Source organism: Schistocerca cancellata, chromosome 4 (assembly GCF_023864275.1).
Source record: "Schistocerca cancellata isolate TAMUIC-IGC-003103 chromosome 4, iqSchCanc2.1, whole genome shotgun sequence".
NCBI classification, from domain to species: domain Eukaryota; kingdom Metazoa; phylum Arthropoda; class Insecta; order Orthoptera; family Acrididae; genus Schistocerca; species Schistocerca cancellata.
Genome location: NC_064629.1, coordinates 59,507,743 through 59,535,110, shown reverse-complemented (window position 1 = coordinate 59,535,110; position 27,368 = coordinate 59,507,743). Strand labels below are relative to the sequence as shown.

Here is a 27,368-nt window from a genome sequence, read left to right as displayed (position 1 = left end):
TGATTAAAAATCACACGTCCCCTGGTAGCGGTTGGACACAGGATTGACAGCCCACTCAGTAAAAAAGAAATGTTGCGAAACTTCTACAAAGTAAAGTTGGATGGAGGAAGGAAGACAGACCTGGCATGGAAAAGAACGGAGAGGATGGAATACAATGAAATGAAGGAGGGTAAATGAGGAAGAAGATAAATATAAGGCGTAGATCAGGTCTATATATTGGTACTTGGAATGTGAGCTCCCTATATCGATCATGGGCACTGAAAGTAATGCTGGACCAAATAATGAATCTGAAGCAAAGTGCAATAGCACTACAAGAAATTAGATGGACAGGGAGTAGAGTTTTAGAAAAGAAAGAGGCGAATATATTCTATAGCTGCAGCAAAATAAATCATGAGCTGGGGACAGGATTTGTTGTACATCATCAATTAAAGCATTTGGTAATAGGGTTTACACCCATTAGTCCAAGATTATCAACACTCAGGATAAAGGGGAAATTCTTTAACTATTCCATAATTACTGCCCATGCACTAACAGAAGAATCCAAAGAAGAAGAGAAAGAAGTATTCTATGAATCTTTGGAAAGAGTACATGATGAGTGCCCAGGGCATGATATTAAAATATTAGCTGAAGACCTAAACGCTCAGTTGGGGAAAGAACAGATTTATAGACCGATAATTTGCCCCCACAGCAAACATGCAACAAGTAATGAGAACAGAACAAGGCTTATACTGTTTGCAGCATCTAGAAATATGGTAATAGGATCAACACTGTTCCCACATAAAGAAATTCATAAGGGAACATGGAACTCACCGGATGGAAACAGTAAACCAGATCGACCATGTGTTGATAGGTGTGAGACACAAATCGGACCTATTGGACGTGAGGAGTCTCAGAGGCCCAAACATAGATACAGATCATTTTCTGATATGGGCATGGGTGAAAGGCAAGGATATCTAACGCAGCGAAAGGAGACTGACCCAGGGCACAGAAATATAATATAACAACTTTAGAATCAGTGGAAGTAAGAGAACAGTATCAGGAGAAGATAACTCGGATTCTGGAAAACGCTGGAGAATATAACAATATTGAAGATCAGTGGGAAGCGATAAAAACAACAGAGGAGACATCGGCAAGAGAGATACTTGGAATTGGGACAAGACAAGTAAGACCATCATGGTTTGGTACTGAATGTGAAATAGTAACTGAAGAAAAGAACAAAGCATACAGAAAGACACTGCGATCACACTGTATGATAAGGATAGTAGAAGAATACAAAGAAAAACGGAGGATTGAAAAGAGGACTCGGCAAAGAAGAAAAGAGAGAATGGATGAAAGCAAATGTCAAAGAAATGGAGCTCTTGAGAAGCAATAATGAAATAAGAAAATTCTATAGGGAGGTGAATGCGGCATGGACGCCTTTCGGTAGCAAAACAAGCTTAATAAAAGATGAGACAGGGAATATAATAAGTGAAGGGAAGGGAATATGCGAAAGATGGTGCAGATATTTTGATAGTCTCCTCAACCCTAGAATAACTATATCAGAGAATCCAACAGAAACGAATGGGGAAGGTGACGCAGACAACAGCACTAACCCAACAAAGTGAAAACTGACATGAAGAAATTGACACACAATAAGGTGGCAGGGACAGATGGTATTCCAGCAGAACTGTTTAAGCAAGGAGGCACAGAGCTGGAATGATGCCTAATGAAAATTATCACCAGAATATGGGAAGAAGAGAAAATTCCCCAACAATGAAAAGATGGTATCATATGCTGCTTATATAAGAAAGGAGATAAGATGGAGTGTGGCAATTACAGAGGGATCACACTACTTAAATTGGGATATAAAATACTCTCTAATATGCTATTCGACAGAATACTCCCAATCATACAGAGGGAGACGGGGCCGTACCAATGCGGATTTCTTCCTGGGAAGTCAACCGTAGATGAAATATTCACCTTAAGACAAATCCTGGAAAAAACAAATGAATACGAGGTTGGTACACATCACCTCTTTATAGATTTGGAAGCAGCTTATGATAGCATAAATAAAGAGCCGTTATATCCAGCTCTAGATGAACTGGGTATCTCGAGAAAGTTGGTAAGGCTGGTGAGAATGACAATGAGCGAAACACAAGGTAGTGTAAGAATAAGAGGAATGATGTCCAACACACTGAGTATTAAAAACGGAGTGCGACAAGGGGAGGCCGTTGCAACATCCCTGAATATGGAAGTTAATAGGATCATAAAAAAAGGAAGGAAGGTATATTTGTTTAGCAAGAGCAATAGGAGGCAGATTTCAGACTACCTAACAGATCAAAACGAAAATTTCTGTTCCAACACTGACAATGTTGAGTGTTTATGGAAAAAGTTCAAGGCAATCATAAAATGCGTTTTAGACAGGTACGTGCCAAGTAAAAATGTGAGGGACGGGAAAAACCCACCGTGGTTCAACAACAATGTTAGGAAACTACTGCGAAAGCAAAGAGAGCTTCACTCCAAGTGTAAACGCAGCCAAAACCTCTCAGACAAACAGAAGCTAAACGATGTCAAAGTTAGCATAAGGAGGGCTATGCGTGAAGCATTCAGTGAATTCGAAAGTAAAATTCTATGTACTGATTTGACAGAAAATCCTAGGAAGTTCTGGTCTTATGTTAAATCAGTAAGTGGCTCGAAACAGCATATCCAGACACTTCGGGATGATGATGGCATTGAAACAGAGGATGACATGCGTAAAGCTGAAATACTAAACACCTTTTTCCAAAGCTGTTTCACAGAGGAAGACCGCACTGCAGTTCCTTCTCTAAATCCTCGCACAAACGAAAAAATGGCTGACATCAAAATAAGTGTCCAAGGAATAGAAAAGCAACTGGAATCACTTAACAGAGGAAAGTCCACTGGACCTGACGGGATACCAATTCGATTCTACACAGAGTACGCAATAGAACTTGCCCCCCTTCTAACAGCCATGTACTGCAAGTCTCTAGAGGAACGGAAGGTTCCAAATGATTGGAAAAGAGCACAGGTAGTCCCAGTCTTCAAGAAGGGTCGTCGAGCAGATGCGCAAAACTATAGACCTATAGCTCTGATGTCAATCTGTTGTAGAATTTTAGAACATGTTTTTTGCTCGCGTATCATGTCGTTTTTGGAAACCCAGAATCTACTCTGTAGGAATCAAAAAATGGCTCTGAGCACTATGGGACTCAACATCTTAGGTCATAAGTCCCCTAGAACTTAGAACTACTTAAACCTAACTAACCTAAGGACACCACACACACCCATGCCCGAGGCAGGATTCGAACCTGCGACCGTAGCAGTCCCGCGGTTCCGGACTGCAGCGCCAGAACCGCTAGACCACCGCGGCCGGCGCACTCTGTAGGCATCAATATGGATTCCGGAAACAGCGATCGTGTGAGACCCAACTCGCTTTATTTGTTCACGAGACCCAGAAAATATTAGATACAGGCTCCCAGGTAGATGCTATTTTCCTTGAGTTCCAGAAGGCGTTCAATACAGTTCTGCACTGTCGCCTGATAAACAAAGTAAGAGCCTATGGAATATCAGACCAGCTGTGTGGCTGGATTGAAGAGTTTTTAGCAAACGGAACACAGCATGTTGTTATCAATGGAGAGACATCTACAGACGTTAAAGTAACCTCTGACGTGCCACAGGGGAGTGTTTATGGGACCGTTGCTTTTCACAATATATATAAATGACCCAGCAGATAGTGTCGGAAGTTCCATGCGGCTTTTCGCGGATGATGCTGTAGTATACAGAGAAGTTGCAGCATTAGAAAATTGTAGCGAAATGCAGGAAGATCTGCAGCGGATAGGCACTTGGTGCAGGGAGTGGCAACTGACCCTTAAGATAGACAAATGTAATGTATTGCGAATACATAGAAAGAAGGATCCTTTATTGTATGATTATATGATAGCGGAACAAACACTGGTAGCAGTTACTTCTGTAAAATATCTGGGAGTATGCATGCGGAACGATTTGAAGTGGAATGATCATATAAAATTAATTGTTGGTAAGGCGGGCACCAGGTTGAGATTCATTGGGAGAATCCTTAGAAAATGTAGCCCATCAACAAAGGAGGTGGCTTACAAAACACTCGTTCAACCTATACTTGAGTATTGCTCATCAGTGTGGGATCCGTACCAGGTCGGGTTGACAGAGGAATTAGAGAAGATCCAAAGAAGAGCGGCGCGTTTCATCACAGGGTTATTTGGTAACCGTGATAGCGTTACGGAGATGTTTAGCAAACTCAAGTGGCAGACTCTGCAAGAGAGGCGCTCTGCCTTGTGGTGTAGCTTGCTCGCCAGGTTTCGAGAGGATGCGTTTCTGGATGAGGTATCGAATAAATTGCTTCCACCTACTTATACCTCCCGAGGAGATCACGAATGTAAAATTAGAGAGATTCGAGCACGCGCGGAGGCTTTCAGACAGTCGTTCTTCCCGTGAACCATACGCGACTGGAAAAGAAAAGGGAGGTAATGACAGTGGGACGTAAAGTGCCCTCTGCCAAACACCGTTGGGTGGCTTGCGGAGCATAAATGTAGATGTAGATGCATTGGCATGTCTTCTCATTAATGCCGCCCTGGAGAAGGAGATGAGAAACGCAAACCTTCTGAATAGGAGAACGATGATCTATAATCAGTGCAGATACTGGCGTACGCAGATGACATAGATATAATAGCAAGAACCCAAAAAGCAATGGAAGAGAATAACAAGCTAGTAGGAACACGGGGTTAATTAATAATGAACAAAAAAAACAAAATATATGGCAGCTGGAAAAGCACATAGAGAAAATATGCCAAATGCAACAACAATGGGCAATTATACATTTGAGACTTACTTTTTTTTATGGTTTTTAGGGCGCAAAACTGCTACGGTCATTAGCACCAGGTCTGTGACTTAGGAAAAGGTAAAATAGCGGAACTGGAAACCAGCACCAATGGGAACGAAACTCAAAAAATTGAAGAAACTAAAAACAGAAGGAAAGCTTAAAAAAACCACTATAGAAGAGGGTTGGTTGTCCCCAAAAAGAGCTTCAAATGACTGACGGCATCTCACTGGCACTAATAAACTCGAGAACGCGATCGGCTGAGCGCGTGTCATCTGCTAAAATGGACGATATATTAGGCGAAAGCTGTAGACAGGCGAGTAAAATAGGGGCACTCAACTAAAAGGTGTCTCATCGTCCACAGCTGAGAGCAGTGGGGACAGAGTGGGGGAGGATCCCCACTTAAAAGATGTCGATGGCTAAAAAGACAGTGCCCTATACGGAGTCTAGTTAAAATTACCTCCTCCCGACGACGAGTTCGGGAGGAAGAGGTCCAAGCACAGGGAAGAGCTTTCACGTCCCGCAATTTATTATTGGGAAGTGTCGACCAATGTGAGTGCCATAAAAGAGCAACACGACGACATAAAACACTCCGTAGATCGGCGAAGGCAATCATGCGAATAGCTGGCTGAAGAAGAGAGACTGCAGCCTTGGCCCCTATATCGGCCGCCGCATTTCCACAGATACCAACGTGTCCTGGGATCCATAGGAACGCCACAGAGACGCCCCCCAAGTGGAGCAAGTGGTGGCAGTCCTGAATCCGGTGGACCAGAGGGTGGACAGGGTAGAGAGCTTGGAGACTGAGGAGAGAGCTGATAGAATCTGAACAGATAACATACTGTATCCGCTGATGGCGACAGATGTATTGGACAGCCTGGAGAACAGCGTAAAGCTCCGCAGTATAAACCGAACACTGCTCGGGAAGCCGAAATCGATTTGGGGTGTCGCCAACAATATAGGCACTCCCTACACCAAACCATGTTTTTGAACCATCAGTGTAATTAAATGTGGCTTCCTTCACTTGTGCACATAGAGCAGCAAATGCCCGACGATAAACCAGTGAAGGGGTACCATCCTTGGGAAACTGACAAAGGTCACGGAGCTGGCATGTCCGGCGACGGAGCCAAGGCGGTGCTGTACCCCAAGTTGTCAAGAAAGTTTTAGGAAAGCGGAAGGAAAGAGAATGGAGCAGTTGACGGAAGCGGACTCCCAGTGGTAGTAGGGAGGAAGGGTGGCCTGCATACCCTAAATCCAAGGAGGCGTCTAAAAACATGTCATGGGCCAGATTAGCAGGCATGGAAGACAAATGGCCACAATAACGACTCAGGAGGACTGCTCGCCGATTGGACAGCGGAGGTTCAGCAGTCTCACCATAAAGGCTTTCCACAGGGCTGGTGTAAAAAGCTCCAGACACTAAACGCAATCCATGGGTGTGGATAGAGTCGAGACGCCGAAGAATAGACGGCCGAGCAGAGGAGTAGACTATGCTTCCATAGTCAATTCCGAGCGCACTAAGGCGCGATAGAGGCTTGGAAGGACCACTCGGTCCGCTCCCCAGGAGGTACCATTTAGGACACTGAGGGTGTTCAGGGATCGCAGACAGCGAGCCGAAAGATAGGAAACGTGGGAGGACCAGCACAGTTTTCTGTCAAACATAAGACCCAAGAATTTAGCGACATCCGAAAACGGAAGGTTGACAGGTGCTAGATGTAAGGAAGGCGGAAGAATCTCCGTTTGACGCCAAAAATTAACACAAACGGTCTTACTGGGAGAAAAGCGGAAGCCTGTTTCGATGCTCCAAGAGTGGAGGCGACCGAGGCATCCTTGAAGTCGTCGTTCAAGAAGGCTGGTCCGTTGAGAGCTGTAGTAGATCGCACAATTGTCCACAAAGAGGGTGCCCGAGACATCAGGAAGGAGACAATCCATAATTGGATTTATGGAAATGGCAAACAGTACAACACTTAGCATGGAGCCCTGGGGTACCCCGTTTTCTTGGGAGAAAGTACGGGAGAGAGAAGTGTTCACCTGCACTCTAAATGTGCGCTCTGCCACAAATTCGCGAAGGAAAAGGGCCAGCCGACCTCGAAAGCCCCAAGAGAACAGTGTGCGGATTTTTTTTTTTTTTTTTTTTTTTTTTTTTTTTTTTTTTTTTTTTTTTTTTTAGGGCGCACAACTTCAATGGTCATTAGCGCCCTGACTACTCTAAGAATGCACCGCGAGGCCCAAGTGGACAACAACAACTAAAAGGGAAAACACGATAAAAGACAGACTGACAGGTATAGGATTAAAAAACAGCATAATCAAATGTCCTGAGAGAGGTTTGTCAAATTGATAAAACGAAGAACACGAGCAACTGCTCGTGGGTCATCCGCTAAAATGGCATCGAAAGTACTTGGCAGGTTAAGATCTAGACGCAGTGTGTTAAAATATGGATAGGACATTAAAATGTGTCGAACCGTCAGCAAGTGCCCACATGGGCAGAACGGCGCTGGCGCAGCCGTCAGCAGATGGCGATGGCTGAAGCGGCAGTGTCCAATTCTTAACCGGGCCAAAACTACCTCCTCCCGCCGAGAAGGGCGTGAGGAGGACGTCCAAGCCACGGGAAGAGATTTTAAGGCCCGAAGCTTGTTGTCTGTAAGTGCAGCCCAATCGGCATGCCACAGCGACACAATGCGCCGACAAATGACCCTGCTAAAATCGGACGAAGGGACACAACAAGAAGCTGTCCGAGGCTGGAGGACCGCAGCCTTGGCCGCGGCATCTGCAGCTTCGTTCCCAGGGATACCGACATGGCCAGGAACCCACATAAAGCTAACCGGAGAACCGACGTCCACCAGCTGCTGAAGAGAGCGTTGGATCCGGTGTACGAAAGGGTGAACCGGGTACAGATCACTGAGGCTCTGGGTGGCGCTCAGGGAGTCGGAGCAGATGACATAAGCAGGTCGGTGGCGGCAGATGTAAAGAACAGCCTGGTAGATGGCAAAGAGCTCAGCTGTGAAGACCGAACAATGGCCATGGAGCCGGTATTTGAAACTTTGTGCCCCGACAATAAAGGAACACCCGACCCCGTCATTGGTCTTAGAGCCATCTGTATAAATGAAAGTCATGTTGATGAACTTCGAACGAAGTTCCAAAAAACGGGAGTGGTAGACCGAACCGGGGGTAACCTCTTTTGGGAGCGAGCTGAGGTCAAGGTGAACGCGGACCTGAGCCTGGAGCCAAGGTGGCGTGTGGCTCTCGCCCACTCGAAAGGTTGCAGGAAGTGAAAAATTAAGGTGTTGAAGGAGGCGACGAAAGCGAACTCCAGGGGGTAGCAGGGCAGAGACATACAACCCGTATTGACGGTCGAGAGAGTCGTCAAAAAAGGAACGATAAGACGGATGGTCGGGCATTGACAGTAGCCGACAGGCATACCGACAAAGCAGTATATCGCGCCGGTAGGTGAGTGGCAATTTGCCAGCGTCAGCATGAAGACTCTCTACGGGACTAGTATAAAATGCTCCGATCGCAAATCGTAAACCCCGATGTTGTATGGAGTTGAGGCGGCGTAAGATGGATGGCCGTGCAGAGGAGTATACGAAGCTCCCATAATCCAGCTTGGAGCGGACAATCGACCGATATAGACGAAGTAGGACAGTTCGATCCGCTCCCCACGACATACCACTGAGAAAACGGAGGACATTTAAAGAACGGGTACAACGGGCGGCCAAATATAACACATGTGGAGACCAGCTAAGTTTCCTGTCAAATGTAAGGCCTAAAAATTTGGTTGTCTCCACGATTGGGAGAGCAACGGGACCGAGTCGTAAGGACGGTGGGAGAAACTCTTTGTAGCGCCAGAAGTTAATACAGACCGTCTTCTCGGCAGAAAAACGGAAGCCATTGGCGACACTCCAGGAGTAAAGACGGTCAAGAGAACGCTGAAGACAGCGCTCCAGGACACGTGTACACTGCGCGCTGCAATAGATGGTAAAATCGTCCACAAAAAGGGAGCCTGATACATCAGCTGGGAGGCAATCCATTATTGGATTGATCGCTATGGCGAAGAGAGCGACGCTCAAAACTGAGCCCTGTGGCACCCCATTCTCCTGGCGAAAGGTGTCGGACAGGACAGAACCCACACGTACCCTGAACTGTCGATCCATTAAAAAGGAACGAATAAAAAGAGGGAGGCGACCGCGAAGGCCCCATGTATGCATGGTGCGGAGAATGCCCGCCCTCCAACAGGTGTCGTAAGCCTTCTCCAAATCAAAGAACACAGCCGCGGTCAGGTGCTTCCGCAAGAAGTTATGCATAATGAAGGTCGACAAGGTAACCAGATGGTCAACAGCAGAGCGGCGCCTACGAAATCCACATTGTACATTGGTAAGTAGGCGTCGAGACTCGAGCAGCCAAACCAATCGAGAGTTAACCATTCGCTCCATCACTTTACAGACACAGCTGGTAAGTGAGATAGGTCGATAACTGGAAGCCAAGTGCTTGTCCTTCCCCGGCTTAGGAATCGGGACAACAATAGACTCGCGCCAGCATGCGGGAACATGTCCCTCAATCCAGATGCGATTGTATGTACGAAGAAGAAAACCTTTACCCGCAGGAGAAAGGTTCTTCAGCAGCTGAATATGAATAGAATCAGGCCCTGGAGCAGAGGACCGTGATCGGCCAAGTGCGTTTTCGAGTTCCCGCATGGTGAATGGGGCATTATAACTTTCACAATTCGAGGAGCGGAAGTCAGGTGGCCTAGCCTCCTCTGCCTGTTTGCGGGGGAGGAAGGCAGGGTGGTAATGAGCGGAGCTCGAAACCTCTGCGAAAAAGCGGCCGAAGGCATTGGAGACAGCCTCAGGGGCCACAAGGACGTCATTCGCGACCTTCAAGCCAGAAACTGGGGAGTGGACCTTAGTGCCAGATAGCCGGCGCAGGCTACCCCAGACAACAGAAGAAGGAGTAAAACTGTTGAAGGTGCTTGTGAAAGCAGCCCAGCTGGCTTTCTAGCTTTCTTTAATAATACGACGACACTGAGCACGTAATCGTTTATAATTAATACAATTCGCCACTGTAGGGTGGCGTTTAAAGGTGCGTAAAGCACGTCGACGAGCACGTAAAGCGTCTCTACATGCTGCGGTCCACCAGGGGACCGGTACGCGACGTGGAGAAGAAGTAGGGTGAGGGATGGAATATTCAGCAGCAGTGAGAATGACTTCTGTGAGGTGTGCGACCTGACGATCGCAGCTTGTGAAGGTTTGATCCTGACGATCGCAGCTTGTGAAGGTTTGATCCTGAAAGGTCGCCCTGGAAGAGAAGAGCCCCCAGTCTGCCTTGGAGATGGTCCAACTAGAGGAGCACGGAGAGGGAGTATGCTGCAGGAGATGGATAACACACGGGAAGTGGTCGCTCGAATATGTATCAGCAAGTGCATACCACTCAAACCGGCGTGCAAGTTGGGGAGTACATATAGAGAGGTCTAAATGGGAATAGGTGTGAGATGTGTCCGAAAGAAAAGTAGGGGCGCCAGTATTGAGGCAGAAAAGATTGAGCTGGTTGAAAAGGTCTGCTAACAAGGAGCCCCTTGGGCAGGATGCTGGAGAGCCCCAAAGGGGATGGTGGGCATTGAAGTCTCCAGTTAACAAAAATGGTGCAGGTAGCTGAGCAATAAGTTGCATCATGTCTGCCCTGGTAACGGCAGATGACGATGGAGTGTAAACGGTACAAAAGGAAAACGTAAAAGTGGGGAGAGTAATGCGGATGGCAGCTGCCTGCAGGCCGGTGTGCAACATGATGGGATCGTAGTAAATATCATCCCGGACCAGCAACATAACCCCTCCATGAGCTGGGACACCTACCACAGGGGGTAGGTCAAAACGCACAGAGGTGTAGTGTGCCAAGGCAATTTGATCGCATGGGCGTAGCTTCGTTTCCTGGAGGGCTACGACGAGCGGACGATGCAAGCGGAGCAGCAACTTCAAGTCCTCTCGGTTGGAGCGAATGCTGCGAATATTCCAGTGAATAAGTGCCATCGTAAGAAAAGGAAGATGAAAAAAGGGGTCACCTCGAAGGCCGCTGAGGGCATGGCTTCGAGCGAGCACCGCCACCGCTATCAGTAGGCGGACAGTCATCGTCCATTGGGTCCATAGGTTCATCGGCCATCTCGGGAGGATGGCCGGGAGGGGGAGCTTCCTCCGCCGGTGAACGGCCAGATGTACGGCTACCAGCGGTGCGGCCAGGCGAAACGGATGACGGCCTGGGGCGGCAACCGCTGGGTGGCGCAGGAGAAGAAATGCGCCGTGGCAGAGAAGGAGAACTGTGCTTCCTACGAGCCTTTTTGGAAGGACGTTTGGTGGAAGTACCGGTCGAAGGCTGGGAGGTCGAGGAACGTAGGAAGTCTGCACGGGATGGTTCCTTCTTGAAGGCCCGTGCATCTGACTTCGGGGTCTTCGTCTTAGCAGAAGCTGATGAAGGGGCTGGTGTCTGTGGGGTGATGGGAGGAAGAGGAGACGTCGACCGCGCGATCTTAGCACTGGCCGAACGGACGACCGTGGTGCTGAAGGTCAGATCGCATGTCTGGGTTGCCACCTCCCTGGTAGTCCGAGGAGAGGCGAGGACAGTACTGTATTTCCCCGCTGGGAGCAGCGTGGGCTTCCTACTAGCCAATAGCTTGCGAGCAGCCGAAGTGGACACTTTCTCTTTGACCCGAATTTCTTGGATACAGCGTTCTTCCTTATAGACAGGACAGTCGCGGGAGGATGCGGCATGGTCACCCTGACAGTTCACACAACGAGGAGACGGAGGTGGACTGTCACCCTCATGGGCATCCCTGCCACAAGTGACACATTTAGCCGCATTGGAACAAGACTGTCGAGTGTGATTGAAATGCTGACACTGGTAGCAGCGTGTAGGTGTCGGGACATAGGGGCGAACAGAAATAACCTCGTAGCCCGCCTTGATGCGCGATGGCAGCTTAACACTGGGTCGGTACAAGGTCATTGTTGACCTTTTTCATGACCCTATGGACAGCCGTCACGCCCTGCTCAGCGAGGAAAGATTGAATCTCCTCGTCAGTCAATCCGTCGAGGGAGCTAGTATAGACTACACCACGAGACGAATTCAAAGTTCGGTGGGCCTCCACCCGGACAGGGAACGTGTACAGGAGTGTGGCCCGAAGCAGTTTTTGTGCCTGAAAGGCACTCTCAGTTTCTAGTAATAAGGTACCATTACGCAACCTGGTACAAGATTTGACAGATCCGGCTATGGCATCTACGCCCTTCTGGATAACGAAAGGGTTGACAGAGGAAAAATCCTTTCCGTCCTCAGATCGAGAAACAACGAGGAACTGTGGGGCAGGCGGTAGTACTTTTGTCACTGGTGGCTGGTCATGTTTCCGTTTTTGGGCAGAAGTCGAAAGCGATGGAGTAGAATCCATTGCGGAGGAATCCCCCACGATTGCCAGCGTCTCCGATGGCGCGCTCCTTCCTTGTGGGGACCCTCTCAGAGGGCACTCCCGCCTTAGGTGAATGTTTACACCTCAGGTCACACCTCCCGAGAAACAGACGGAGGGACCAATCGGCATGGTCAGAAGGTATCAGCTCAGGCAATCACCCCTCCCCGGGCCTGGCCTTTACCAGGGGGTACGCGCGTGCCTTACATGTCTACCCAGGGCGGGGACTTACGCGTTACCCCGTCACCGGCTACGCGTGCGAACGCGTGGGTCGGCCTTCAGGCACGCACAGGGAGGAAGGAAGAAGAGGAAAAAGAAGAGAGAGGGAGAAAGAGGACAGACTGTCTCAAACGCCGAGGCGGAGACCAGAGAAGGCAAGGAGAAGAAGGCAATGAGAAAGCAAGGAGAAGAAGGCAATGAGAAAGCAAGGAGAAGAAGGCAATGAGAAAGCAAGGAGAAGAAGGCAATGAGAAGGCAAGGAGAAAAAGGCAATGAGAAGGCAAGGAGAAAAAGGCAATGAGAAGGCAAGGAGAAAAAGGCAATGAGAAGGCAAGGAGAAGTCAAGGGAACGAGTAAGGAAGACAGTGAGGTGGAGAAGAGCAAAGAAAGGAACCAACAAAAGGAAGGAAGACACGAGAAGTGAAAAACCAGAAAGACCAAAATTATAGGTCGTGGAACCGTCCGTCTCCGGACGCAGGCGCTAACTACCCCCGTGAGGGGGATGGACTCCTTTTAGTCGCCTCTTACGACAGGCAGGAATACCTCGGGCCTATTCTAATCCCCGGACCCGCAGGGGGACAGTGTGCGGAGGATGCCTGTCCTCCAACAGGGATCGTATGCTCTCTCCAAATCAAAAAAATATCGCTACTGTTTGGCGTTTCCGCAGAAAATTGCTCATGATATAAGTGGAGAGTGCAACAAGATGGTCTACTGCAGTACGATGCTTTCGGAAACTGCATTGGGCAGGTGTTAGAAGACTGCGGGACTCCAGACACCAGACTACACGGCAATTCACCATACGCTCCAAAACCTTACATACACTACTCGTGAGAGAAATGGGGCGATAGCTAGAGGGGAGATGTTTATCCTTTCCAGGTTTCGGAACAGGAACGACGATAGCTTCTGCCACCGTCCGGGAAAAGTACTGTCGGTCCAAATTCGATTATAAAGGCGAAGGAGGTAACACAGACTATGGTATGATAAATGTAGCAACATTTGGGTGTGGATACCATCCGGTCCTGGGGCGGAGGAGCGAGAAGAAGAGAGTACATGTTGGAGTTCCCGCATGGAGAAAACAGTATTATAGCTTTCGCGATTTTGAGAGGAGAAAGCAAGAGGTTGCACTTCCGCTGCAAGTTTCTTCGGGAGAAACGCTGGCGGGTAATTTGAAGAGCTCGAAATCTCAGCAAAGTGTTGACCCAATGAGTTAGAAATTGCGAATGGGTCCACTAATGTATTATGCGCGACAGTGAGCTCAGAGACCGGGGAGAAACTAGACGCGCCAGATAACCGTCGAATCCGACTCCAAACTTCCGAGGAGGGAGTGAAGGTGTTACATGATCCAGTAAAGAAGTCCCAGCTTGTCTTCTTGCTATCGCGGATGACGCGACGGCATCGCGCACGGAACTGCTTATAAGGGATAGAGTTGGCCAAAGTAGGATGGTGTCTGAAAACGCGAAGAGCACGTTGCCGCTCACGTATTGCGTCATGGCATGCCGCGTTCCACAAAGGAACTGGAGGGTGCTGGGGCAATTCGGAGGTGCGAGGTATTGAACGTTTCGCAGCTGTAAGAATGTGGAGAAGGATGTGGAGATCCCCAAAGCGGGTGGTGGGCATTGAAGTCCCCAACCAGCAAATAGAAGGGGGGGGGGGGGGGGGGTGGCGGAAGCTTACCAAGAAGATGAAGGGGATCAGCTCGTGCCATTGGTGTGGACGATGGAATGTATACAGTACAAAGAGAGAAGGTGTATCCAGAAAGGAAAAGACGGACAGCGACAGCTTGGAAGGAAGTGTTTAAGGGGATTGGGTGATAATGGAGAGTATCATGGGGAAGAATCATGAGTCTTCCATTTGCTGGAGTGCCTTCAACAGAGAGGAGATCAAATCGGACTGACTGAAAATGGGGGAAAACAAAGCGGTTGTGGGGATGCAGCTTTGTTTCCTGAAGACAGAAGATGACCGGCGATTAGGATCGTAAGAGGAACGACAGTTCATCCCGATTGGCTCGAATGCCGCGGATATTCCAATGGATAATGGACATAGGGTGGACAGAGAATGGAAGAATGTGACCAAGGTTGCCCTCAACTCAACGACTGCTCAGAGCTGACGACGGACAGCGTGGAACGGCATTCAGCTGAAGGAAGAAGATCCTGATCCATAGGTTGTTCGGGAGCAGCTCCTGCCACCAGCGATCGGCCGCCAACAGTGCGCCTCGGCGACACAGAAGACGGCTGAGGGCGGCTACCGCCAGGTGGTGCTGTAGATGAGACATGCCGTGGCGGAGAAGGAGAGGAACTGGGTTTCTTATTAGCCTTCTCGGAAACAGGATGTTTAGATGAAGGAGGAACCGATGGTTGTGAAGTTGGGGTATGTAAAAAATCTTCACGAGGAGGCTCTTTTTCGGAAGTCCGGGTGTCTTCACTTTTGGGCTCGAGATTTACCAGAACCCGATGAAGGGTGAGCCATAGAGTGAGCAGGCGAGAGTGGGGAGGTTGAACGGGCGATCTTTTTGCTGGCTGATCTGACGACCGTGGCACTAAAGGTGAGATCACAAGTCTGCGTGGCTGCCTCCTTTGTTGGCCGAGGAGAGGCAAGGACAGTGCTGTATTTACCTATCTGAGGCACAGTGGGCTTTCGACTGGCGAATAATTTTCGAGCAGCAAAGGTCGACACCTTTTCCTTCACTCTGATTTCCTGAATGAGCTTTTCGTCTTTAAAAATGGGGCAATCTCTAGAGGAAGCAGCGTGATTACCCATACAGTTGATACAACGAGGGGATGGAGGTGGACAAGAACCCTCATGGGCATCCTTGCCACACATAACACATTTGGCCGGATTGCAGCAGGACTGGCTGGTATGATTAAACCGCTGACACTAATAGCAACACATAGAGTTTGGGATGAAGGGCGAACGGAAATTATCTCATAGCCCGCTTTTATGTTCGATGGGAGGTGAACTCTGTCAAATGTCAAGAAGACAGTACGGGTTGGAACGATGTTTGTGTCAACCCTTTTCATGTCACTATGAACAGCCGTTACGCCCTGGTCAGACAGGTAGTGTTGAATTTCCTCATCGGACAATACGTCGAGGGATCGTGTATAAACGACCCCACATGAGGAATTTGAAGTGCTGTGCACTTCCACCCGGACAGGGAAGGTGTGTAGCAGTGAAGTACGCAGCAATTTTTGTGCCTGGAGGGCACCGACTGTTTCTAACAACAAGGTGCCATTTCGTAATCGGGAACAAGACTTTACAGGACCTGCAATTGTGTCAACACCCTTCTGAATAATTAAAGGGTTGACCATGGAGAAGTCTTGACCTTCGTCAGATCGAGAAACAAGGAACTGTGGCAACGATGGAAGAACTGTCCGGGGCTGAGACTCATTGAACTTACGCTTGTGAGCAGACATAGTAGATGATGAGGAAGCCATTGCGGAAGTATCCCCCATGATTGCCCATGTCTCCGATGGCGCACTCCTTCCTTGTGGGGGCCCTCTCAGAGGGACTCCCGCCTTAGGTGACTGTTCACACCTCAGGTCACACCTCCCGAGAAACGGACGGAGGGACCAATCGGCACTTTCGGACGGCATTGGCTTCGGCAATCACCCCTCCCTGGGTCTGGCCGTTACCAGGGGGTACGTACATGTCCTACCTGTCTACCCGGGGCGGGGAATTACACGTTACCCCGTCACCGGCTAAGCATCGGAATGCGTGGGTCAGCCTTCAGACACACACAGGGAGGAACAAAGAGAAAGGGAGGAACAAAGAAAGGGAAAGGAAAGAAGAGAGGTCTCAAACGCCGCAGCGGAGAAAAGGGTAAATAGAAGAGGTAAGGAAAAGAGGACAAAGGAAGGACAAAGACTTGCAAGCAGAGAAAGCGAAGAATGTTTTACATTTTCGAGTGTCCGTCTCCAGACGTAGGCACAAAACATACTTCCGGAGGGGGAGGAAGGGAAGGAAAGATGCGGAGGGAGGGGGGGGGGGGGCGGTGGACGAAGATGGGGTATGGGGAAGGATGCGGAAAAGGAAGGTATGCAGCCCGGAAAAGGAAGGAGGGCCACATATTAGCTCGGGGTCCCGTGCTCGCTACGCATGTATCCACAAAAGAGTTGTGGACCCCCTGGGGGCAGGTTTGAGAGAGTTGAACATTTCAAGTATCTGGGCTTGACAGTCATGCATCTAAATGATACCTTCTATGAAATCAAGCAGAGATTAATACTAGCCAATAGAGCCTATTTTTGCCCTAACAAGACTTCTATCCTCAAGGCTCCTGACTCGTACCACTAAATTAACTATCTATAAATCACTTATATGACCAGTGCTTATATATGCCTCTGAAGCCTGGATATCAACAACCAAAGATAGTGAAACACTGGATGCATTTGAAAGGAAGGTACTTAGACGAATTATCGGCCCAATCTGTGAAAGAGGAAGATGGAGGAGGAGATACAACCATGAGTAGTATACCATATACAAAGACCAATCCATCAGAAGGATAGTGAAATCATCCAGACTGAGGTGGGCGGGACATGTGGCTCGCTCGAAGGATATGGAAGTACCAAAAAGAATATACCAAGGAAAGCCAGGAGGGCAGAAAGGACGTGGTCGACCAAGAGCCAGATGGGAAGATGGAGTAATAGAAGATCTTAGGAAGATGGGCTATAGAAACTGGAGAGTACTGGCAAAGGACAGAGAGATGGAAGGAAATTGTAGAAGAGGCCAAGGCTCATCATGAGCTGTAGAGCCAAGAAAGAAGAAGAAGAAGAAGAAGAAGAACTGCACTAAGTCATTTGTCATCTGTACCAACCCTGCTCTAAGCTCACAACACTAGTCACATTGCAATCACTCCAATGCTTCCTGCAACTGTCAGCCTACACCACTGCCACAAGAACTATACAACAGCAGAACCTCTATTTGAATTTACAGCTGAATTAGATTTCTTAACTGTTGAGATCTGCTGCACATTTCCAACACATAGGGCTATAAGAGACCTGATCGTGGATGTTTCTGTGATGTTTAAACACATCCAATTCATTATCCATTATCCACACTTTGTCTTACTTAATACACCTTATCTTATAGCGTCTTTTCTGTGGCAGATCTTTCTGATAGGTGTATCCACACCAGTAAGCAGTCACTAAAGAGAAAATCATAGTCCACATTCCAATACGCTACATTTGCTAGTATGGAACATATAAAGAAATAAACAGCGAAGAAACACTCTTGTATCAGTGCAGAAGTGTGTGCTCAGTCATGTTTTCTGAATACCTCTTTTTTTTTTTTTTTTTTGCAATATGAAGGTCCCGCCTACACAATATCTGGGGTTTATGATGCTTCAAAACAACGGAATCTTTTACATTCTGCTGTTACAGTATTTTGATGTATATTTGTATCCTCTGTACATTTTTTATGACAAATGCATTTATACTCGTACATATTTTGACATATTTTGGATTGTTCAGTTTAAATGAAATATCTCCTAGTACCTCTGTCAGCTGGTTCCCACTTTCCAAGAGAGAGAAAATAATGTTACTTACATTTTTCACATTACTACCATCCAACGATATATTAAAGTACATGAAGTTGCAAAGCAGATTTAAAAAAAGAACACAAAATGATAAATTTTAACATTTTGGAGAGGCAGCTCTATATTATAATGAGACCAGTAACATAGAATACATGTTAACTGACAGGTTGTAGTGCAGCCTAGCTAACTTTGTCTAGCATGGCTAGCAAACAGAACATGCCACATTCTGCAAAACATCACACCAGAAATTTAAAAGTGTTAGCTAAGTTTGCTTCCTTCATCTAAAATAGCATGGGGATATTTGTTTTTGTGTACAAAAGTTTCAAGCTTCTCTAGAACGTTTAAAGGGTTTCTTTTTTGTGCTTTGTTCAACACACCACACTCTCACTTACCTGACACAATACATGCCTATGCACATGTATGCAATTCACCAATTCATTATCCCTCCCACTGTATGGGTGTCCTTTAAACCCTGTCATTAATATTCACCAACTTTGCCCTTTATAAACTTTATCACAATTTATTTTGTACACCCCAGAGCCACCATACTCACGTTTTCTCAACTTTATGACATGATTTATTTCCCATGATGCCTATAGTTTGAAAGCCTTTGCTAATATTAAATTTCTTGAAGCTATTACAATGTTTTCTGAATGTATAACATTAAATTTGAGTTCACGTCTAACCCTAAATCGCAAACAAAAGTTTTCTCAATGAATAATTAATTTGCCAGACTTAATCCTTTAGACAAATGAATAAGGGACTGATAACTCCCTAGATTTGTCCCTTTACTCCCCAACCCAACCAAGAAATGAGTAAAATGTGCTTGAGAAATACTTTAAATACATTCCTTCCTACCCTACATAAGAAAAGAAACTAACAGTAATGAAAAGACACACAGAATATGCTTTAATTAAAGACACTACAGCAAAACATTTTGTTGCTCATGCACTACAGTAGTAGTAGTAGTAGTAGAAGGGTTTTGTGGGCGCACGACAGCAAGGTCTTCAGCGCCCGTCATGCACTACAGGCATGAAGAGCATTTGAGAGTAACACACTACTAACTAATTTCATACCCTCAACCATAAAAAGAAAAAAAAAAAAAAAAAGAAAAAAAAATACATCAGCAAGATATTATTGTCATAAAATCAGACACAGGCAGCATTATTGTAATTTTAAACAAGTATTATTACTTGAAAAAAAGTCAACAATTTCCTGAGACGAACGTCCTTCTAAGGCCTTCCTGGAGATCCTACTAAACTACTCAAAGACAATATTAAATGTCTAACCAATTCATGCGAACGTATATTTTCTGATTTTGAAGCAAAGCTATTAACTAACATGAATCCAGTGCCTCCTAGACCATATGCGCTTCCTAAACTACAAAAGCAAGGTGTACACATCCATCTAGTTGTATCATCATTCACTGCTCCATCTTACTAAAACGCTTAGACATCTGAATTAAAAGTAAACGTAAATTCAAACCAAAGCATGGTATCTCAAACTCAGTGGAATTTATAAATAATATAAAATATCTATTTATCTGAATGAGATTTTCACTCTGCAGTGGAGTGTGTGCCGATATGAAACTTCCTGGCGGATTAAAACTGTGTGCCAGACCGAGACTCGAACTCGGGGCCTTTTGTCTTTAGCGGGCAAGTACTCTACCAACTGAGCTACCCTGGTGCTGAATGACCTGAGACTAGCCACTCAGACATAGTTAGTACAAAACTTTTTCCAGTTCCAAAGGACTCCTTTTTTTTCCTCTTCAGTTTTGTCTTAGGGCACAAAAATAACTAGGGTCATATTTGCCTATGTCAAAACTGTAGAACATGAAGACAAAAAGGAATTAAAAACAACTACATGTTAATCCCAATTGACAGAAGACAGCTAAAAACAGGGACATGGAGAAAAGCCTATAAAATACACCATACAGAAATGGAGATCCTGAACTAAAGTATAATGTTCTTCACCATTTACTATGGCAGATAAAAAGTAAAACATGGTTGAACGTCTGCGTGTTGTTCACTAAAATCGCTGATAGCTCAGATGGCAAACACAAATGAGAACATAAGTGGTTAAAAAAGGGCTTTCCATTAGGAAATGGCATACCATCAAAGGATGAGGGCAATGAGCACAAAGCGGTAGGGGAGCACCTTTTAACAAAGTGACAAGATCAACTACAGAACGGCACACTCAAAATCTACCCTGTGCAGTGGTTAGTAAACTGCAAGACTCGAGCCACCATACCAGCCAGGCATAAATAATACACTCCATCACCTTGCAAATGCAGCTGGTGAGAAAATGGGGCAGCAGCAAGAAGGAAGGTGTTTGTCCTTACTGGGCTTAGGTATGGGTATGGCAGTGGCTTCACATCAACATCTGGGAAACGTGGCCTCTCCCCATATGTGGTTGTCTGTGCAAAGGAGAAAGTGCTTGCCCTCAAGAGAATGGTGCTGCAACATCTGTATGTTAACAGCGTCTGGTCCTGGGGTGGAAGATCGGAATAAAGTAAGAGTATGATCTAGCTCCCTCATAGTAAAGGTGGCATTGTAGCACTCACTATTCTGAGAAGAGGGGGGTATTACCTGAGCTGCCTCTACTCATTTCCGATGGAGGAAGGCAGGGTGATGGTGGAAGGAGCTCGAAATCACTGCAAAATGGCAGCCCAAGGTGTTGGAGACAGCAACAGGGTCCACTATGACATCGTCTGCTACTATCAGGCCAGAAATTGAGGAATGGACCTCGGTCCCACAGAGCTGTCCGAGGTTCGCCCATACGATGGAAGAGGGAGTGGAACTGTTAAAAGAAATAGTAAATGAAATCCAGTTAGCTTTTGTGCTATCCCAAAAAATGCGATGACACTGCGCACGCAACTATTTATAATGAATGCAGTTTGCCATCGTAGGACGATAGTTAAAAATGCGGAGAGCACATCTCTGCGCATGAACAGTGTTGCAGCATGCCTCAGTCCACCAAGGGACTGGGACAGGGTGTGGTAAAGAAATGTGTGAGGAAGCGAATGTTCTGCAGTGGTAAGGATAACACTTGTAAGACATTCCACCTGGTCATCACAAATGGGGAACTTATGTATGTCGAAGGTCACCAGGGAGAAGTAAAGGCTCCAGTCAGCCTTAGAAAGCTGTCATTTGGGTGTGCAAGTAGGTGAGGGTAGGAGCCAGCAATCAGATGGCACATAGGAAATGTGCCACTGAAATATGTGTGAGAGAGAACAGATCACTCGAGGTGATGAGCAAACTGGGTAGTACAGAAGGAGAGATCCAAATGGTAAAAGGTGAGAGAGGAGTCTGAAAGAAATGTGGGTGCTCCCGTGTTAAGGCAGATGAGGTTAAGGTGATTGAGAAGGTCAGCCAAGAGGGCACCTCTCGGGCAGGTTCTGGGTGAGCCCCAAAAGGGATGGTGCACATTTAAGTCACTGAGCAGCAGAAAGGAGGGAAGGGAGTTGCCCAATAATCTGGAGGAAGTCTGCCCTGGTGACACCGGATGACTGAGGGATGTAACTGCTACAAAGGGAAAAGGTCAAGTGAGGAAGGAAAATGCAGACTGCAACAGCTTGGAGCCAGGTAGTCAGAGAGATGGCTTGACTATGATCATCATCCTGGACGAACAGCACGACACCCCCATGAGATGGAATGCGTCCTGGGGGGATGAGGGTAGAAGGGGGAGGGGCAGGTCAAAGTGGACTAGGAAGAAATGTGAGAGCTCAAAGTGGTCGTGAGAATGCAAATTTGTTTCCTTGAGGCAGGGTACAAGCGGATGCTGCGATTCTAAGAGCAGCCGTCAGTCCTCTTTTTTTGGATCGAAGACCACAAACGTTCTATTGGAGGTGAGTCATGGTGAGGAAAAAACGGAGGGTGTCACCTCAGGGGCTGCCGAGTACCAGGCTTTGAAGACTTGCTGCTACAGGGCACGGAGGCAGGAGGATCCTGCTCCACAAGATCTACAGAGGAGTCAGCATTCTCCTAATGTCAGTCTGTGGAGTCCAGGGCGGAAAAATGGTTGACGGTGCACACCAGCAACATGGAGGTTAGCCAGGCTAAGGTATCACGTGGCAACACCGTCAGCGAGGTCAGCAAAGAAGAAGACCATTCCCTTTGTTTGACTTCTTGGAGCCTTTGTGGTTGGCAGAGGAAGAATCAGATGTTTGCTGGCTGGAGGGACGTAGGAAGTCTTTGCGAGAGTATTCCTTCTGTTCTTCCTGGCCTGCTGGTTGTGTATCAGGTGACTTCGCCTGGTGAGGTGAAAGTTTTGTGGCTTGTTGCACAGCTGGAGGAGGAGATGGGGTCGCTACCATACTCTGGGCAATTTCACAACCGCGGTGCTAAATTTGAGGTCTCACGTCTGCATAGCCATGTACTTCGTGAAGCAAGTTGTAGCAAGAACAGTAATGTACATGCTAAATGGTAGAACATAGGGTTTCCAACTAGCGAACACTGTGTGAGCGACCAGGTAAGGCACTTTCTCCTTCACCCTGATCTCCTGGACAGCCTGCTCACCAAGATACATGGGACACTCATGGGAGGGGGCAGCATTGTCGCCATTTTAGCTGATACAGTGGGGAGGAGGAGGCAGACAGTCGCCCTCGTGAGCATCCCTACCACAGGTTACACATCTGGCTGGGTGTCAACAGGACTCTCGAGTGTGGTTGTAATGATGACACTTGCAGCAGTGCATCAGGTTCAGAATGTATGGTCAGACTGTGATAACTTCATAGCCTGCTTCGCTCTTTGACGGGACTGAGCGAGGTGGCCCAGTGGTTAGCACACTGGACTCGCATTCAGAAGGACGACAGTTCAATCCCGCGTCCTGCCATCCCGATTTAGGTTTCCCGTGATTTCCCTAAATCGCTCCACGCAAATGCAGGGATGGTTCCTTTGAAAGGGCATGGCCAACTTCCTTCCCCATCCTTCCCTAATCCGATGAGACCGATGACCTGGCTGTTTGGTCTCTTCCCCCAAACAACCCAACTGTGACCAAACCATTTGACGGTAGAACTACTCTACCAAAAGTGTGAAAAAAAAAAAAAAAAAAAAGAAAAAAAAAGAAAAAAAAAACACGCTTGTGGGGGAAGGATTCAGTATTTGATGGGCCTCGACATGAATAGCACATAGCATAGGAGGAGCGAAGCGGCATGCAGTTGTTGTGCTTGAGAATCACACGTCTTCAAAAGCAAAATGCCATTTCATAAATAAAAAGCAGGATTTCACACGGCCAGCAACTGAATCAACTCCTTTCTGAATAATGAACAGATTTACCATAGCAGAGGACTGGCTGTCCTCAATACACGAAACCAGAAGGAACATTTAGTAGATGTAGAATGAGAAGAAGCTGTTTGGCTCATTGCAAGAAAATCCCCCCCCCCCCCCCCCCCCCCCCGATTGCCAGCGTTTACAATGGTGCGCTCCTTCCAACTGGGCCCCCCCCCCCCCCCACCAAAGGGGGCACACCTGTCTAAGGCGATTGTTCACACCTCAGTTCACAACTCCCAAACACCTGACAGAGGGACCAATCAACAATTTAGGAAGGTAGCAACTACAGATGTCTCCCCTCCCTAGATCTGGCCTTTACCTGTCAACCTGCGGCTGGGAATTATGCGTTACCCAGACATCTGTTAGGTGTCAGAAGTGTGGGCTGGCCTTCAGGAATGCACAGGGAGGAAGAAGAAAAAGAGAAACCTCAAATACCGAAGTGGAGGAAGGATAGGAGAAGGGGAACGAAAACAGAAAGAAGGAATGAAAGACAGTGGAGAGACTGTTCTGATATTGGCAACTGGATCTGCATAACACACTTCCAACAACATCCCACACATATTCCTGAAGTGAAAGACATGCAGCACAGAAGGGAAAAGATGCTACAAAGGCTGGGGCCCCATGATAGCCAAGCATGAACCTGTTAATGAGCAGTGAGTCCCCTGGAGGCTCCAAGGACTCTGACAAACACTTAGATGGCTTAGCTTTGGAGTCCCCTCTTAATTCACTTTCAGTTGAAATACTCATGGACCGTATCGAACAACATTTTTTGAATAAAGAACATTTGAGTGTAAATTTTACATAGTGTTTCAGGTATGAAGATGACGTACTGTTTATGTGGACAGGACTGCAAGATGGGTCAACATCATTTTTTTCCAAAGCTTATACAGTCAACATAAAATTTTTAAGTTCACAGTGGAAACTGGCAACAAAGTCATGAACTTCCTAGACATAACCATCGACATCAGTACACAAACACACTGTTTCAAAACTTATTGTAAAACTACAGCTACAGGCAGAGTAATACCTTCTTACTCACAACACCCAGTAACACAAACATCTAACTTTTCACTCAGTGGGGCAACATTTCATATCAGTTCCCATGTCCCAAGAAGACTTCAGAGCAGAGTTAGACATAATAAATTTTATTGCGTCAACCAGTGGCTATAATCCTATCCTGATTGACTACAGCTTGCAATATGAAACAAAAATTGAAAATTATATCCATTCCTCTAAACTACCTCTGCTGCTCGTTCCACTGTCTGCAGGAAGTGGTGTACAACACCATACATAGGACCAGTATCACAGAGTGTAGTAAAAGCTACAGCTATAGGACTTCCTACTATGTGAAGAACAGCACAGTCCAGCGTATTTTCAATGGCAAAGATAACACATAATTACTAACCAACAGTGGGTTATACAGAATATTCTTGTACTGACTGTGGTTTTATATCGGTCAATCAGGCATAGACATAGGAACTAGGCTAGCTGAACACGAACACAGCTGGAGGATGCAGAATTATAACTCCACACTTGCTGAGCATGTACTGAGCAAGGGCCACAGCTACCAGCCACTGCCCCATGTCCTTTGCTTAACAAACAAATGCCAAAAACTCAGTCTGTTGTAAGTCCTGTAAATCAATAAACATCTGGCCCACAGTTGTGATTTAATATAAAATGGCCAAAAACAACTCAATACTTCTACCCTTCTAAAATTCACTTAATCCTCTCAGTTTTCCATTAATCCCCACACTGACTGTTCCTTTCTATTCCTCCAATTACTGTTTTGATTTCATTTTTATTTCGATTGCTTATGTACTCTAATATTCTGTTGCTAAATCATCAGTTTTCCCAGGTACTCTAATGTTCTGTTGTTACAAAAGTCAATTCTATTTTTACTCTGTTTCTGTATCACTTGTGTTGTGTAATAACTGTTCACAAGCTATTCTTTAGTAATCTTGGCAAGTAATAATTTATTTTACTGGGATTGTTTAATTTATTTTACATGTTACATAGGCACAGTTTTTTGTCCTGGTGTTAATGTTTTTCCTGGTTTGCACCCTTTATATTTATTTAGTTTCCAACTTTTTGCCTATTAATTTCATTACTACTGCACTGTCGAAGATGACATTTATTTTGTGTGTGTAGTCAGTCGAAGTCTGATGATTGCCTTGTAAGCTGAAAATCGGTTAACTAAACAAATAATCCTGTAGAAATACACAGTATTGCGGTTTTCATTTATTATTACGAGATTCTACAAAGAGGCAATGTAAGAATTAGCTAACATAACTTGAATAAAATCAAATATTTTCATTACTATGACAGAAATTATCAAATTACTAACAAATAGAAAAGCAATATTGTTGCAGAACTTTTCATACCTGTGATTCCATTAAAAGCTTCAAGAATCTGCACATCTGTTGAATATTTCTGTTTACTACTGACAACACACAGCAATGCAATCACTAAAAACAATTTATTTTGAATCACAGTTATATGTAATGAACTGTGAACAGCTGCTTCTGCCAAGTATTGAACACCAGTATTTACTTATTTCCACTGAGCTGGAGATTTAGATGACTACCTGCTGAATGGAAACTCTCCACTTCATTCAAGCAGATGAGCAAACACGGCTCACCTTTCCATCTGTCATGGAAGTGTTAGTTATGCCATTTAATGCATGTTTATAACAATAAGTATCATGCAGGCAATAAAGCAAAATCTATGCTGTAGAACAATCAACAATGAAAATATTACCTTCGATCTGAGGTACTCTGCAAGTTTTCCTCCTTAACATAATCAGTTATGTGTTTTCTCAGAAGGCTGACAGGTAAACTTGTGCCTTTCCTGGAAATGGATATAGCTGTCTTAACGTCTTATCATCAAAGTGACGATACAGCATACATTAACATGTACATTAATAGTACAGCACTGTTCAATTTTGTTCTTACAATCTAAAGGTATTCATTTGTTAGTTTTTAGCACAATACTTTTCATTTAGACTTTCTACCAAAACTTCCCAGAAGATTAAAGATGTGTGCAGAACAAGGACACAAATTGGGGACCTTGTCTTTCATATGGAATGCTCTTGCCCACTCAGTTATTCACGAATGACTCATGACCTATCCTCATAGCTTAACTTCTGGCAGAACCACTATCCTAATTTCTTAACTTCTCTCTAATGATGTTTTACAAAAAATTAGAAACAGTAAATAGAGATTTAATTAACATCTTACATGTTTATCATCTCTCTAAGTTGTGTAAGGTAGGCATCATGTCTAGGCAAAAATTTACACACACACACACACACACACACACACACACACACACACACACACAGTGAGGATACTGGAGACATGAGAAAACAAAACAACACAAGAAAGTTCCAGAAAACTGGTATGCTAATATTCATTCTACAGGTGTTACATGAAATAATGTTGAAAGATGTGTAACATGCCAAAAATATAACTGGAGATAGTAAAATGTAATGTGAAAAAAAAAAAAAATAGAAAAGAAGAAGAACAACACCACACTAAAATTATCAGTTCTGAAGACACGGTTGAAACCTGTGCAATGAATTCATATTGTATTTGAAATGAAGGATGATAAGAGACTAACGTCACATTGCTGAGAGATCAGAAGAGACAGAGCACAAGTTCAGATTATAGGAAGGATGACGAAGAAAATTGACCATGTCCTTTGCAGAGGAGCTATCCAGGCACTCACTTTAACTAATTTAAGGAAACAATGGAAAATCTAAATACTGATGGCCAGATGGGGATTTCAACTTCTATCCTCCCAAATGAGAGTCCACGCAGTGTCTTACCATTGCGCAACTTCAATGTTAATATTTATTTTATTTTTGTATCGCTGTACACTTTAGGTTGATTCAGGTATCTCAGTATATTTGTTAGTTCTTTGATCATAAGATATCTGTGATAGCAAATATTGAGAACTTAACTAACCCGAGATGAATTATGATCATTTTCATGTCTCTTGAACACAGAAAACAAATTGTGTATATTTCAAACTCTGAGAGATTTTTCAGGTAAAGGAAGCATTTTAAATAAGCAAAAA

The 27,368-nt window shown here is 45.7% G+C and overlaps 1 protein-coding gene across 2 annotated transcripts in view; it reads right to left on the bottom strand.

The window, feature by feature from the left end:
- The window catches only part of LOC126183429 (eukaryotic translation initiation factor 2D), a 184,418-nt gene that overhangs the window by 46,054 nt on the left and 110,996 nt on the right, over positions 1-27,368 (bottom strand). For both annotated transcript variants that reach the window (XM_049925403.1, XM_049925404.1), the window contains exon 3: positions 26,049-26,138. In XM_049925403.1, coding sequence (XP_049781360.1) covers positions 26,049-26,138 — 90 coding nt within the window. The remainder of the gene's footprint in view (positions 1-26,048; positions 26,139-27,368) is intronic.